The sequence below is a fragment of the Pseudorasbora parva genome, chromosome 22 (assembly GCF_024679245.1).
Source record: "Pseudorasbora parva isolate DD20220531a chromosome 22, ASM2467924v1, whole genome shotgun sequence".
Taxonomy (NCBI): domain Eukaryota; kingdom Metazoa; phylum Chordata; class Actinopteri; order Cypriniformes; family Gobionidae; genus Pseudorasbora; species Pseudorasbora parva.
Genome location: NC_090193.1, coordinates 10550474 through 10565066, shown reverse-complemented (window position 1 = coordinate 10565066; position 14593 = coordinate 10550474). Strand labels below are relative to the sequence as shown.

General features: G+C 44.7%; 1 protein-coding gene and 3 non-coding genes across 4 annotated transcripts; 1 reads left to right on the top strand and 3 right to left on the bottom strand.

Annotated features, from left to right (window-relative positions):
- Window positions 1-3239: 3239 nt before the first annotated feature.
- Window positions 3240-3312, bottom strand: trnar-acg (transfer RNA arginine (anticodon ACG)). Its single transcript has one exon. It is a non-coding gene; the product is annotated as a tRNA-Arg (tRNA).
- A 630-nt stretch (window positions 3313-3942) lies between these two features.
- Window positions 3943-4014, top strand: trnae-cuc (transfer RNA glutamic acid (anticodon CUC)). Its single transcript has one exon. It is a non-coding gene; the product is annotated as a tRNA-Glu (tRNA).
- A 265-nt stretch (window positions 4015-4279) lies between these two features.
- Window positions 4280-4351, bottom strand: trnae-uuc (transfer RNA glutamic acid (anticodon UUC)). Its single transcript has one exon. It is a non-coding gene; the product is annotated as a tRNA-Glu (tRNA).
- A 3165-nt stretch (window positions 4352-7516) lies between these two features.
- On the bottom strand, window positions 7517-14323 carry LOC137058881 (uncharacterized). The gene is made up of 9 exons (XM_067432379.1): window positions 13728-14323; window positions 13249-13623; window positions 11539-13131; window positions 11194-11397; window positions 10615-11073; window positions 10432-10499; window positions 10050-10303; window positions 9214-9459; window positions 7517-8189 (listed from the first exon to the last, which is right to left on the bottom strand). The coding sequence occupies exons 1-9, from the start codon at window positions 14302-14304 to the stop codon at window positions 7517-7519; spliced, it is 4449 nt and encodes a 1482-aa protein (XP_067288480.1). The 5' UTR covers window positions 14305-14323.
- Between the last annotated feature and the right edge of the window lie 270 nt (window positions 14324-14593).

Genomic DNA, 14593 nt, shown 5'->3' with positions numbered 1-14593 from the left:
GGGCGGGTGAGGGTGGCTGAGGGTCCTGTGTGTGCCTCAGAGGAGGCAGTCGGGCGTGTGAGGGTGGCTGAGGGCCGTGCACGTGCCTGGGCCAAAGCTTCAAAACAAAACACAGGACAAACAGATAAACATGACTACTGAACAACAACATAAATAATAACAAACCAAAAAAAGAAAAGTGTAAAATAAATGTTTGCTTACAAGGTGTGGCTTTGACGGGGGAAATCAGCCTTTTTACGGTCTTGGTCATGCTTTTCTGGGTAGGCAACTTCCCAACCAAGAGGGAGCGGAGAGAGGCAGTGGAAGTATGGGTGGTGGCAGTGTGCTGGGTAGGGGGAGTGATTTGTGTGGGGCCAGTGTGCTGTGTGGGGGGAGTGAGCTGGGTGGTAGCAGATTGCCCAGCATATTGCTCTTCCTTCATGGCAATGGCAATTCTGCCAGAAGGGAAAAGCTCGATATACTCCCTGAAACTCCCCTTGTTGTGGGCATGTTCTTGGGAGTCTTTGCTGCCTCCTGTGGGGTCCCTCTTTATAGCTGCCACCAGGTAAGCAGCATACCCCAGGGCATTTTCAGCCACCCACCTAAATGTTTGCCCGCGAAATACACCAAACTGGATTTCAAAGAAACCTAGCAGGTGTTTTCTGTTAGCTAGATCTCCGTGGTACAGACTTAAGCTTTTCTTGGCCTTGTCCAGCACTACCTCTGGGGACAGGGGTCTTGTGTACGGCTTTCCTTTGTTAGCCTCCTTCACCTTTGCCGCTTCCACTGTATCTGTCATATTCAGGCTGCCATCAGCCCGTCTCCTAAAGTGAGGTTCCATCTAAATTATAAAATGAATATATAAAAAAGACAATAGGGAAACAGGAAAACACGTTTGGTAACACATTAATTAATGCAGCTGTGTATATCACATTATTAGATTTACTCATGATCACTGTAAAATGTTGATTTTATATTATGCTTTGTCTGTGTATAGTTTTCCTACAGGCTCAAAATGTTGGCTAACATATTAAAATCATCAGAGATAATTTTTTCACTAATATTGCACCATTAAATAAAATTTATGTTCCACGTCAGAAAAAGAAGAGTTATCAAGTAATGGCTAGTGGATAATGGAAAGTCTATTCCAGGAATTTTCAAAGTTGTAAACTTTACATGGGAATTAACAGGAATATATGAGAATTAATGGAAATAAACAGAGAAGTTTCTAAATTAGTTTAGCCTGCAGCAAGGAACTTAATTGTAGTTGAAAAATTTTTTTAGTTAAAACAACCAGATTTAATTCACTACTGTTGATTTTATACCTTACACATGCACATAACACACTACTGACTGCAGGGCTATTGAGGCCATTCCTAAATAACATGGACAGTTGATAAATATTATTGTGAAATATTACAATTTAAAATAATGGTTTCTTTTTTACTATACTTTAATATATTATTTATTTCTGTGATGCAAAGCTGAATTTTCATCCGCCATTACTTCTGTGTCACATGATCCTTCAGAAATGTAATTTTGCCACACACAAAAATAAAACTAAAAATAATAATTAAATAAACAGATTTTTTTCAGGATTATTTGATGATTAATTAAAGAAAAGATTAACAATAAGAGTAATAATAATAATAATAATAATGTACAAATAAATAACTAGTAACAATATACACTACCATCAAAAAATCTGAGATCAGTAATTATTTGTCTTGTTTTTGGAAAGAAATTAATAATAATTTTCAGCAAGCAAGTATGTGTTTAATTGATTAAAAAGTTAGAGAATTAATTGTTACAAAACATTGCTATTTTAAATAAATGCGGTTCTTTTTAACTTTTTATTCATCAATGAATCCTGAAAAAGGTATTAACGTTACAAGTTCCAAAAAATATTAAGCAGCACAACTGTTTCCAACAGTGATAATAATTCAACATATTAGAATGATTTCTGAAGGATCATGTGACATTGAAATAAACAACATAAGCATAACAATTAGAACAATAAACATTCCCATAAATTCCTGTTAAATTTCCAAACTGGAATATTTCCAAAACTCCCCAGTTAAGCTGAATTAAAATCTTTCGCCGTTTGCAATCCTAAATCTATGCGATCTCCTTTAAAAACCTTTTTTCCCAGAAGTAAAGGTAAAGTAACGGTCATGCATTCAAAATTGTACTTAGCTAAAACAAGTTTAGCATCAAATATGCTGCATCAAATGTAATGTATTAAAAAAGTAGAAGTATCATGTACATTATTTATGTAGATTATAATTAGTGATGATTTACAAAAGACTGACTTACTTTGCAAATGTTGTTTGTTAAGAAGTTATAACATCAATGAAATAGTATCATCTCCAGCGTAAATTATTTCGCTTGTCTCCGGGTGCGCTTGACGTTGATTGGTCAATTCCTGAATGATTCGTGATAGCGATACGAGCGGCGATTGGCCACAGCATTCGAATCATGGATGAATCGTGATAGCGATATGAGCGGCGATTGGCCATAGCATTCGAATCGTGGATGCAACCGGGAACGTGATTGGCTGTCATAATCATGAAAAACCACGATTTACAGGTGACAGGGAGCGCCACTGGCCCACCGATGAGGCGCCCTGGTGTTTACACGCATCTTGGTGGTGTTTGCCTGGAGCGGGGCCTGTCGCAACATCAACTTTTTCTCATGCCATTAACAGGCCTGGAGCCAAAGTAAGGCAGCGCTCCAAAGAGGGGTCTGCTATGAAAAGCTTGAAGACGGAGGCGTCACATGTTAGGGATCTCTGTCTTCCTGGCGTGGCTAACGTAGCTGGGTAGCAAATTACTTTAAAACAGTGCAAGGCTGGCCGCTCAAAAAGCCAGGCATACCTCAGAGACGACGACACTCTGTGCTATGCGCTCTGTCAACCTCGAGCTCCTTCGCCAGATGCTCTGCAGAAGAAGGGCTGAAAACAAAAAGCGGAGTGAGTCAGGCACCTCTTGGCACTGAGAGCACGGCTGGGCTCTCCTTGTTGTCTTTTGCAAGCTGCTTAAAGCAAGGTCCCCGTGACAGTGCTTATGCGATGCATTTGAAAGCACGCACGGTATTGTATGGTAGGTGCTATCTAGCTGACAAAACGGCCTATGGTTGGACTGTCAGTTTACAAGAAAAAAAAAAACTAACCATTCCAATACCAATAGTCAAAAACTATGGGCTAATAAAACAAACTAATAAAACTGCTGTAGGCTGATAGCGAAGCAAAAGAGGCAGATCGAGCCAGCCAGGAGTCGAACCTAGAATCTTCTGATCCGTAGTCAGACGCGTTATCCATTGCGCCACTGGCCCACCGGTCAGGCGCCCTGGTGTTTACACGCATCTTGGTGGTGTTCGCCTGGAGCGGGGCCTGTCGCAACATCAACTTTTTCTCATGCCATTAACAGGCCTGGAGCCAACGTAAGGAAGCGCTCCGATGAGGGGTCTGCTATGAAAAGCTTGAAGACTGAGGCGTCACATGTTAGGGATCTCTGTCTTCCTGGCGTGGCTAACGTAGCTGGGTAGCAAATTACTTTAAAACAGTGCAAGGCTGGCCGCTCAAAAAGCCAGGCATACCTCAGAGACGACGACACTCTGTGCTATGCGCTCTGTCAACCTGGAGCTCCTTCGCCAGATGCTCTGCAGAAGAAGGGCTGAAAACAAAAAGCGGAGTGAGTCAGGCACCTCTTGGCACTGAGAGCACGGCTGGGCTCTCCTTGTTGTCTTTTGCAAGCTGCTTTGATTGAATTGAAAGTTGCGGTGTTGTTAGGATGTTCTCACGGAGCATGTGACAGTTTCTCAGTGGAAGAACTGTGATCCAGGGTCAGAGACTCTCTCCTCTCCAAGAGGAAAAGGCTAGCCTTAGCGGTTTTGCTTGAGAAATTGCAGCAAAATCTGGTAGAGGCCCACAGGCAGGCTTGAGGAGACAGGCTGAACAGCCCTTCCCTGGTGGTCTAGTGGTTAGGATTCGGCGCTCTCACCGCCGCGGCCCGGGTTCGATTCCCGGTCAGGGAACGTTCCTTTTGCCCTCCAGCATGGCCAAGAAAATGTTTGAGTGTGAAAAGTGACCTCCTTCGAGCCGGAGTCGAACCAGCGACCTAAGGATTGCCAACGTTCCACCTACAGTCCTCCGCTCTACCAGCTGAGCTATCGAAGGTATGCAGGGAAAGAGAAGAACCTCAACCTATCAGGTTGCTGCAGCTCCACTGCTGGCTAAAAGCGATTCAGGAATAGACAGAAGCGCAGGCTGTTCAGTAAGGGGAGCAAAGACAAGCCAAACTTCCCATACCGGGAGTCGAACCCGGGCCGCCTGGGTGAAAACCAGGAATCCTGACCGCTAGACCATATGGGAAAGCCTGCTAGCGCCGGTCAGGCTTGTGTGCCATTTTTCATGCGTGTGGCCAGTACAAGGGCAGGGTTATGTTAGGCCCTTTGGCATTCAGTGTGTGACCGTCGCCTTTAAGAATATGGCAATGTTCCGAAGGGATTGTTTACTGAATTCACTTGTACCAGACTCGATGGAGGGAGCTGTCATTTGTCTCTCCCAGGGGGTGCAGCTCTCTCCCATTCTTGTGTTCGCATAAAAAGATACTATAAACTGGTCATTAAAGCAAGGTCCCCGTGACAGTGCTTATGCGATGCATTTGAAAACACGCACGGTATTGTATGGTAGGCGCTATCTAGCTGACAAAACGACCTATGGTTGGACTGTCAGTTTACAAGAAAAAAAACTAACCATTCCAATACCAATAGTCAAAAACTATGGGCTAATAAAACAAGCTAATAAAACTGCTGTAGGCTGACAGCGAAGCAAAAGAGGCAGATCGAGCAAGCCAGAAGTCGAACCTAGAATCTTCTGATCCGTAGTCAGACGCTTTATCCATTGCGCCACTGGCCCACCGGTGAGGCGCCCTGGTGTTTACACGCATCTTGGTGGTGTTTGCCTGGAGCGGGGCCTGTCGCAACATCAACTTTTTCTCATGCCATTAACAGGCCTGGAGCCAACGTAAGGAAGCGCTCCGATGAGGGGTCTGCTATGAAAAGCTTGAAGACGGAGGTGTCACATGTTAGGGATCTCTGTCTTCCTGGCGTGGCTAACGTAGCTGGGTAGCAAATTACTTTAAAACAGTGCAAGGCTGGCCGCTCAAAAAGCCAGGCATACCTCAGAGACGACGACACTCTGTGCTATGCGCTCTGTCAACCTGGAGCTCCTTCGCCAGATGCTCTGCAGAAGAAGGGCTGAAAACAAAAAGCGGAGTGAGTCAGGCACCTCTTGGCACTGAGAGCACGGCTGGGCTCTCCTTGTTGTCTTTTGCAAGCTGCTTTGATTGAATTGCAAGTTGCGATGTTGTTAGGATGTTCTCACAGAGCATGTGACAGTTTCTCAGTGGAAGAACTGTGATCCAGGGTCAGAGACTCTCTCCTCTCCAAGAGGAAAAGGCTAGCCATAGCGGTTTTGCTTGAGAAATTGCAGCAAAATCTGGTAGAGGCCCACAGGAAGGCTTGAGGAGACAGGCTGAACAGCCCTTCCCTGGTGGTCTAGTGGTTAGGATTCGGCGCTCTCACCGCCTCGGCCCGGGTTCGATTCCCGGTCAGGGAACGTTCATTTTGCCCTCCAGCGCGGCCAAGAAAATGTTTGAGTGTGAAAAGTGACCTCCTTCGAGCCGGAGTCGAACCAGCGACCTAAGGATTGCCAACGTTCCACCTACAGTCCTCCGCTCTACCAGCTGAGCTATCGAAGGTATGCAGGGAAAGAGAAGAACCTCAACCTATCATGTTGCTGCAGCTCCACTGCTGGCTAAAAGCGATTCAGTAATAGACAGAAGCTCTGGCTGTTCGATAAGGGGAGCAAAGACAAGCCAAACTTGCCATACCGGGAGTCGAACCCGGGACGCCTGGGTGAAAACCAGGAATCCTGACCGCTAGACCATATGGGAAAGCCCGCAAACGCCGGTCAGGCTTGTGTGCCATTTTTCATGCGTGTGGCCAGTACAAGGGCAGGGTTATGTTAGGCCCTTTGGCATTCAGTGTGTGACCGTCGCCTTTAAGAATATGGCAATGTTCCGAAGGGATTGTTTACTGAATTCACTTGTACCAGACTCGATGGAGGGAGATGTCATTTGTCTCTCCCAGGGGGTGCAGCTCTCTCCCATTCTTGTGTTCGCATAAAAAGATACTATAAACTGGTCATTAAAGCAAGGTCCCCGTGACAGTGCTTATGCGATGCATTTGAAAGCACGCACGGTATTGTATGGTAGGCGCTATCTAGCTGACAAAACGGCCTATGGTTGGACTGTCAGTTTACAAGAAAAAAAAACTAACCATTCCAATACCAATAGTCAAAAACTATGGGCTAATAAAACAAGCTAATAAAACTGCTGTAGGCTGATAGCGAAGCAAAAGAGGCAGATCGAGCCAGCCAGGAGTCGAACCTAGAATCTTCTGATCCGTAGTCAGACGCGTTATCCATTGCGCCAAGGACGGCGCATATACGTCTATCAAAGCCATCCACAACTCCGTGAAATGTACCCGGAGATCGTCGGATCGAATCCCGCTCGACCCCAACTTTTGATCATGTAAACCAGAGTAATAAATATATATAAAATTAACTAAAATAACGTAGAAATGGAACGTAGGCGTCATTTATAATCCAGAGGTAACGTTTTGTGATAATGAAGGCAAAGAATAAGACAAATATTGGTGATTAATGTTATTTTTCTACACATTTAAATGAACGAAGGTTTATTCAGTTACTAAAACATCGAACAAAATGTATGTATAACAAATTCATTACACATTCAAATTAAAAAAATTAATGTATACACATTTTAAATTCATATAATTCTGTGTAGAAATTAAAAGGTGTGGTAAACAATAATAATAAGAGGAAGAAGAATAAAGAAATACAGATACGTCCAGACCCTTTTTATATATTTTATTATAATTACAACAACAATTAGTAGTGGTGATAATAATAATAATAATAATAACGAAAGGTTATTATTAATAATAATAGTATTAATAATAATCAGGTACATAAATAAATCAAGGATTATACAAATACACTAAAAATAATTATCATCTGTTAATATTAATTTACATATATACATAATTATTAATAACCTCTCTTAGTATAAAAACTGCAAAGAAATGTAATCAAATAAAATGTAAAATAGACAATAGCCATCTATTGTGCAAACTGGAGACCCATCATTCCCTGAGCTGACAATTTCCCAACCAAGTGAAAGTCAGTAACTTTGATTTAAAAAAACTCACACATAAATAACAAAGTAAACTTAGTATATGTTAAATTTATACAAAAAATATTTTCCCAACAGAGACCTAGAGCAGAGTAAACTGCTTGTTTACTCTGCTCTAGGTCTCTGTTGGGAAAATATTGTTGAAGAATGTTGAAAAAAACATGAAAAACCACCCAGATGTTGGAGATGTGTAAATTACTCTATAATGCAAACATTAACCAAATAAAAATAAATAAATAAATAAATACAATAAGAAATTAAGAACCTGGAGGGTTGTCATTTCCAGTTTTTTTTCTCCTATAACCTCGTTCCTCTAGCACAGCCCTCCATTCACTATATGACTGAGTCTCAGACTCTTTGCAGTACCAGTTGCCGAAGTACTGAAGATGTGATGGTGGCTTTCTCTCTTTTTTACACTTTTTGCACATAATAACATCTGTCTTCCTCACATATTTTCTTGTGACAGTTCCAGTGTTTTCCCTCTCCTGTTTTCTCTTTCGGTATTGCTGAGTGGAGTAAGGAACATCTTGACTGGGTGTCTGTGTTTGAGGTGATGGTGGCATAGCTGAAAGAAATGGGATGTTGAAGAACATCATCTGTGAGGTACCAGGCACTGGAGGAAGCTGCACAGATGGTAGAACGAAAGGGAGAGAGACAGGTGGTGCTGGTGCAATGACAGGATGTGTCATTTGATGCGATGGTGGAGCCTGGGAGATGGTCTGAGGTTGGGACCTCCCCTTGAGTTTTGCCTCCCCAGCAGTGTTTGGTGGGAGGACAAACAGGTGAGGCTCAGCCAGATTGGCTGAATACAGAATTGGTCCTTTCTGCATAGCTGCAGGAAGCTTCTCAGGTCCTGCCATGGGTGCGCCTGGGGCTTGGATTCCCTGCTTTAAAATGTCCTGCTCCTGTGACTTGCAGCGTCTGCTGAACCTGGGAAAATATAAAACAAGCGCTATTATTACAAAATTATGTGTGATAAACAAGTTTTTGCTCACAACTATGATGCAGCAGCATGACAGAGCGGGGGTTAGAGGAAGGGGTAAGGGTAGAGAAAGGGGTAGGGGTATGGGTAGAGGAAGGGTTAGGGGTAGAGGAAGGGTTAGGGGTAGAGAAAGGAGTAGGGGTAGAGGAAGGGTTAGGGGTAGAGGAAGGGTTAGGGTTCGAGGAAGGGTTAGGGTTAGGGGTAGAGGAAGGGTTAGGGGTAGAGAAAGGGGTAGGGGTAGAGGAAGGGTTAGGGGTAGAGGAAGGGTTAGGGGTAGAGGAAGGGGTAGGGTTAGGGGTAGAGGAAGGGTTAGGGTTAGGGGTAGAGGAAGGGGTAGGGTTAGGGTTAGAGGAAGGGGTAGGGGTTGAGGAAGGGTTAGGGGTAGAGGAAGGGTTAGGGGTAGAGAAAGGGTTAGGGGTAGAGGAAGGGGTAGGGTTAGAGGAAGGGTTAGGGTTCGAGGAAGGGTTACGGGTAGGGAAGGGTTAGGGTTAGAGGAAGGGGTAGGGGTTGAGGAAGGGTTAGGGGTAGAGGAAGGGTTAGGGGTAGAGAAAGGGGTAGGGGTAGAGGAAGGGTTAGGGTTAGGGTTAGAGGAAGGGTTAGGGTTCGAGGAAGGGTTAGGGGTAGAGGAAGGGGTAGGGGTAGGGAAGGGTTAGGGTTAGGGTTAGAGGAAGGGGTAGGGGTTGAGGAAGGGTTAGGGGTAGAGGAAGGGTTAGGGGTAGAGAAAGGGGTAGGGGTAGAGGAAGGGTTAGGGTTAGGGGTAGAGGAAGGGGTAGGGTTAGAGGAAGGGTTAGGGTTCGAGGAAGGGTTAGGGGTAGGGTTAGGGGTAGAGGAAGGGGTAGGGGTAGGGGTAGGGGTAGGGGTAGGGAAGGTTTAGGCCTAACCCTACCATGTAAATTACTTGAAACCTCTGTGTAGCCCTCAGCTGCTTTGATTTAAGTTTAGGGTTAGCGGTAACAATGCTAACTTACTCACCATTGTGTGACTGTTGCAGCGTTCACTTCTGGGAGCTGGATGGTGGTCTCGGTCATCACCTTAGCATTGGTGATGATGCACTCTCGGATGTGCTTGTAAGCTCGTGCCACCATTGTGAAGCGGGACACCCTCACTCCGTCACAGCGCACCGCGTTTGGGTAGAGAGCACAGAGCCTTGTGAAGATGGCCTCCACCACTCGGTTGCAGTCAGGCCACTGTGCAGGACTATGAGCCCCAACGAAACACCTGTAAATGACAGCAGAATACATATTATTAATACAAGATTATTTTATTGTTTTGTTTAATTGTTTTATTTCCCCTTTTCTATTCTGTCTGTTTTACTTTTTGTTGTCTTTATGGTCAATGTTGAAATATATGCATAAATTAGATCACTACTGGGTTACTGTGTTATGGCATTTTTCACAATACAGACTGCACATTATCCCGCTTATTACATGGCTACTTACTAAAAGACAGTAAAAGATAAATAATTTGACACTAAATATTGATCCAAAGTGATTTTATTGATTAAGAAATTTTAAAGATTAAGAAATCTTGCTAAATAAAATTGATGTATGGTTGGAACTGCATCCATAGCAACGTAACATAGCAACATAAAGTCAGCATTAAACATAACTCACAACTAATAATTTAAGTTATAACTAACTTTGAACTAAGTAAGGCTGCGGGAAGATAAGCTAGGCATCAAGGCGTCAGATTTTACAACTTTGATTAAACAGGGGTTAGGGTCACCACCCTGCATGGGTGGTGATATTTCAGCCAGTTTCAGTTATATTTATGCAAAAAATACCCTTCGTTTGCTAAATTTAACATACCTTTTTGTGCTCTCCACACCTGGTGCCACAATCTTCTTTGTAGCCCTGAATCGTCCCTGTTTTAAGGTGGTTTTATGACGTGGTGAGTAAATGGTCTTGTTCTTGTCATACTCCCCCATTGCTTGCCATAGGGTGATGATCTTGACGCACTCGTCTCCAGTCAAGGCCAGACGGTGATCTCTAAGGCTAACCAAAAACTCTGCCAAGTCCTGCACGGCTCCATACCCCTCAATATTATCAGGTCCAACAGAATCCTAAAATGAAAGATTATTTAGGAACTTTTGATAGCAGTAATGAATACAAATATTCACATGAAAGCATAGGCAACATTACCCAGGTTTGGTTTAAACACATATAAATGTACATTTAAAAAGAAACTTACATCATGTGAAGTGTTCTCTTCAGATGTTGGTAGATGAGGAGTTTCTGTGGATAATTGGTCCACTGGGACTACATGAAAAAGGTAAATATTTAGTTAAAATGTGTATTTGTGTCTTTCAATATGACAAATTTAAATTAGAGTTAGTGTGACTGAAACATCTATCAATATTTTGGTAAAACTCACAGCTATGAGCTTCAGGAGAGAGTGCAGGCTTTGAATGAGTGTGTAGTGAGCTAAAAACAGGCGATGGCACTGGTGATGGAGGGACCACAGACAGTGATGACATGGGCTTGAAAACAGACGATGGGACTGGTGATGGAGGGACCACAGACAGTGATGACATGGGCTTGAAAACAGGCGATGGGACTGGTGATGGAGGGACCACAGACAGTGATGACATGGGGCTGGTTGCTGGAGGGGTTGGACATGATGCTGCAGACACTGATGCTTCTGAAGAAGAAGCAGGTGTCCGTTCTGTGTCGAAGGTGGGGACAGTGATGTCGTGAATCTCCTCAAGTTCAGCATAATCTTCATCCACCTCTGTACCAACCTCAGTCGTCTCTGACTCTTCAATGGCCAACTTATAGTCCTGCAGAACTTTACCAGTTTGCTGGTAAAGGTACTCCACTCCAATAAGTTCACCTTTAAAATATTAAAACATTGACAATAAGATAATATACCAGGATATTATAACTCAGTGGAAAAATTGTATGTGTACACATGACTGTAATTGTAACTAAAAAAAAACAAATAGTTATCTACCAGTGTACTTTCTTGGCCCAACATATGGGATGATTTTCTTGCCCATAACCTCCTCTGCAAGAGTATTGACAGCATGGCGCAGAAGATGATTATAAGAATGTGACTGCTGCTCATCTGTTGTTGCTGCCACAGCCCGGTCCTCATTCCACCTTGCAAGTCCATCCAAAAGGTACGCCTGGAAGAAGGTGTCACTTGCCAGCGTACCTGTACATTGAAAACAAAAAGACCACAGAATGGGTTACGCATAAATACACAAATACCTGTACTTGCAATCATCATAATTATTTAAAATATATGATTACATCATATCAGTATTTTAGTAATTCAGTTAAGTCAATTATTTACCTGGGATGAATCTGTTAAGGTGTAGGTGAAATGACTCAAGCGAAGTGGAACCTCTGGCACAGCGGTAGGTTGGCAGGCGGTGCCCTCCCTTCACTACAGTGCCAGTCTGCATGTAGAGCTGCACACCTACAGGATCCTGGATGCAGGCCACATGCTTCCGCTGGGACTTTAAGATCTCTCTCATCCGGGCTGAATTTATTAGTGGTACTCCCAGAGTGTCACGACCAGCATCTCCATCAAAGGCCTGAATATGGCTCTCAATCAGCGCCAGGGTCTCCTTGGTCCCACGAGTGGTTCTCCTGCAATGTAGGGCTAGCTCACTACGGCTGATACAGCGCAGCACATCAGCCTCGGATGATGGTTTCCGGTCAGCTTCCAGCTCTGCGCGCTTCGCCTTCTTAAGTGCAGTCAGGTCGTCCTGGTCCCACATGAAAATACAGTGGCTGAGGCGACTCATAAATGTTGCATACAGCTGGTGAGAGTCGGTGGTGCACCCCACAGCAAATCTCCGCATGAAGTGCCATATATCTAACCGGATGGTCATTTGGTCCCACTCTTCAAACATCCTCCTCAGAAGAGTGTTGCCACAGCAGTCTCGGTCAACATACATTATCTCAGGAGGAGCCACCCCAGCCACTCTGTATCGCTTGATGAGGCCTTCAATCATTGGTCCGAGACCAAAGCCTTCACTGGCTGTGAGCACGGACATGATCACCTGTCCATGCTCATTTCCAACGTTGGTTGCCCATGTAGCGGTGCCATAGCTGCGTCCTGCTAGTTTTCTGGCCACTTTTTTAGTAGAATCCATTTTTAAGATACGACCATATTGAGATGTTATAGTGGCCTTGATTTCGTCCAGCCTTTGCAGGACATCCTGGGCATACACCTGCATTAGCCACCGGTGCTTAGGGACAGAAGGCATTGAAAGAGCAGGTTCAAATGTCACAGGCAGGATCAGGTTTGATGTGACAGCACTGGCAATCCCCTTGCAATCTGTCAGATACTGGACTGTTTTTTCCAACCACACCTCAGCATGACGCTCCTGCAACTTGCGCTGGATCTGGCTGCTGCTGTTTCCCAGTCCTCGCTGACGCATCAAACTTACTACCTCGATGTCACATGCAAGTTTTGATGTGAGAATGCAAGGGAACTGCACCCTGTGGCCAATGTCGAGCTGGGAGACGATATCATGGCTCCAGCTGATGACCTTCCTCTTACATCTTCGGCAGGCCAGGTACTCAGATGCCACAAAGTACATCTTACCGAAGGCAAACACCTGTCTGATCTTTTGATGCAAGCCAGCTGAGGTCAGAAGGTCTTTCTGACAGTCTGGATGCGGACAGGTCAGCTTCACTTGCCACAGTTTTCGTGGCATCCAGAGCAGCAGGGGATGGCCAAAGTAATTCTCTAAGGGAGGAGACTTACTGGTCTTCAGTGGCACCTGTGGAGGATACCACCAAAGTTTGTCCACCCTGCTAAAGATTAGCTCAGGATGCCCTTGTGCTGACCACCTGAACAGGGCCTTGGACATCCACCTCTGGTCCACTTCAGGCAGGGTATTTATCCATCCAGCTGGAAGACAGACTCGTCGTACTGGAACCCCCCAAAGAGAAATAAACACATAAATAAACAAGTGCAAACTCACATTGCTTTACTTTATTATTCCTGGAAAGGAAACTTTAATATATATTTTTTAAAGTATATACGTACATCCCACATGTGCCTCCTCAAACTTATTTGCCTCTGCCAGCAGTGTGCTGTCATCTATCTCAGTGGACACAGAGGGGCGGGTGAGGGTGGCTGAGGGTCCTGTGTGTGCCTCAGAGGAGGCAGTCGGGCGGGTGAGGGTGGCTGAGGGTCCTGTGTGTGCCTCAGAGGAGGCAGTCGGGCGGGTGAGGGTGGCTGAGGGTCCTGTGTGTGCCTCAGAGGAGGCAGTCGGGCGGGTGAGGGTGGCTGAGGGTCCTGTGTGTGCCTCAGAGGAGGCAGTCGGGTGGGTGAGGGTGGCTGAGGGTCCTGTGTGTGCCTCAGAGGAGGCAGTCGGGCGTGTGAGGGTGGCTGAGGGCCGTGCACGTGCCTGGGCCAAAGCTTCAAAACAAAACACAGGACAAACAGATAAACATGACTACTGAACAACAACATAAATAATAACAAACCAAAAAAAGAAAAGTGTAAAATAAATGTTTGCTTACAAGGTGTGGCTTTGACGGGGGAAATCAGCCTTTTTACGGTCTTGGTCATGCTTTTCTGGGTAGGCAACTTCCCAACCAAGAGGGAGCGGAGAGAGGCAGTGGAAGTATGGGTGGTGGCAGTGTGCTGGGTAGGGGGAGTGATTTGTGTGGGGCCAGTGTGCTGTGTGGGGGGAGTGAGCTGGGTGGTAGCAGATTGCCCAGCATATTGCTCTTCCTTCATGGCAATGGCAATTCTGCCAGAAGGGAAAAGCTCGATATACTCCCTGAAACTCCCCTTGTTGTGGGCATGTTCTTGGGAGTCTTTGCTGCCTCCTGTGGGGTCCCTCTTTATAGCTGCCACCAGGTAAGCAGCATACCCCAGGGCATTTTCAGCCACCCACCTAAATGTTTGCCCGCGAAATACACCAAACTGGATTTCAAAGAAACCTAGCAGGTGTTTTCTGTTAGCTAGATCTCCGTGGTACAGACTTAAGCTTTTCTTGGCCTTGTCCAGCACTACCTCTGGGGACAGGGGTCTTGTGTACGGCTTTCCTTTGTTAGCCTCCTTCACCTTTGCCGCTTCCACTGTATCTGTCATATTCAGGCTGCCATCAGCCCGTCTCCTAAAGTGAGGTTCCATCTAAATTATAAAATGAATATATAAAAAAGACAATAGGGAAACAGGAAAACACGTTTGGTAACACATTAATTAATGCAGCTGTGTATATCACATTATTAGATTTACTCATGATCACTGTAAAATGTTGATTTTATATTATGCTTTGTCTGTGTATAGTATTCCTACAGGCTCAAAATGTTGGCTAACATATTAAAATCATCAGAGATAATTTTTTCACTAATATTGCACCATTAAATAAAATTTATGT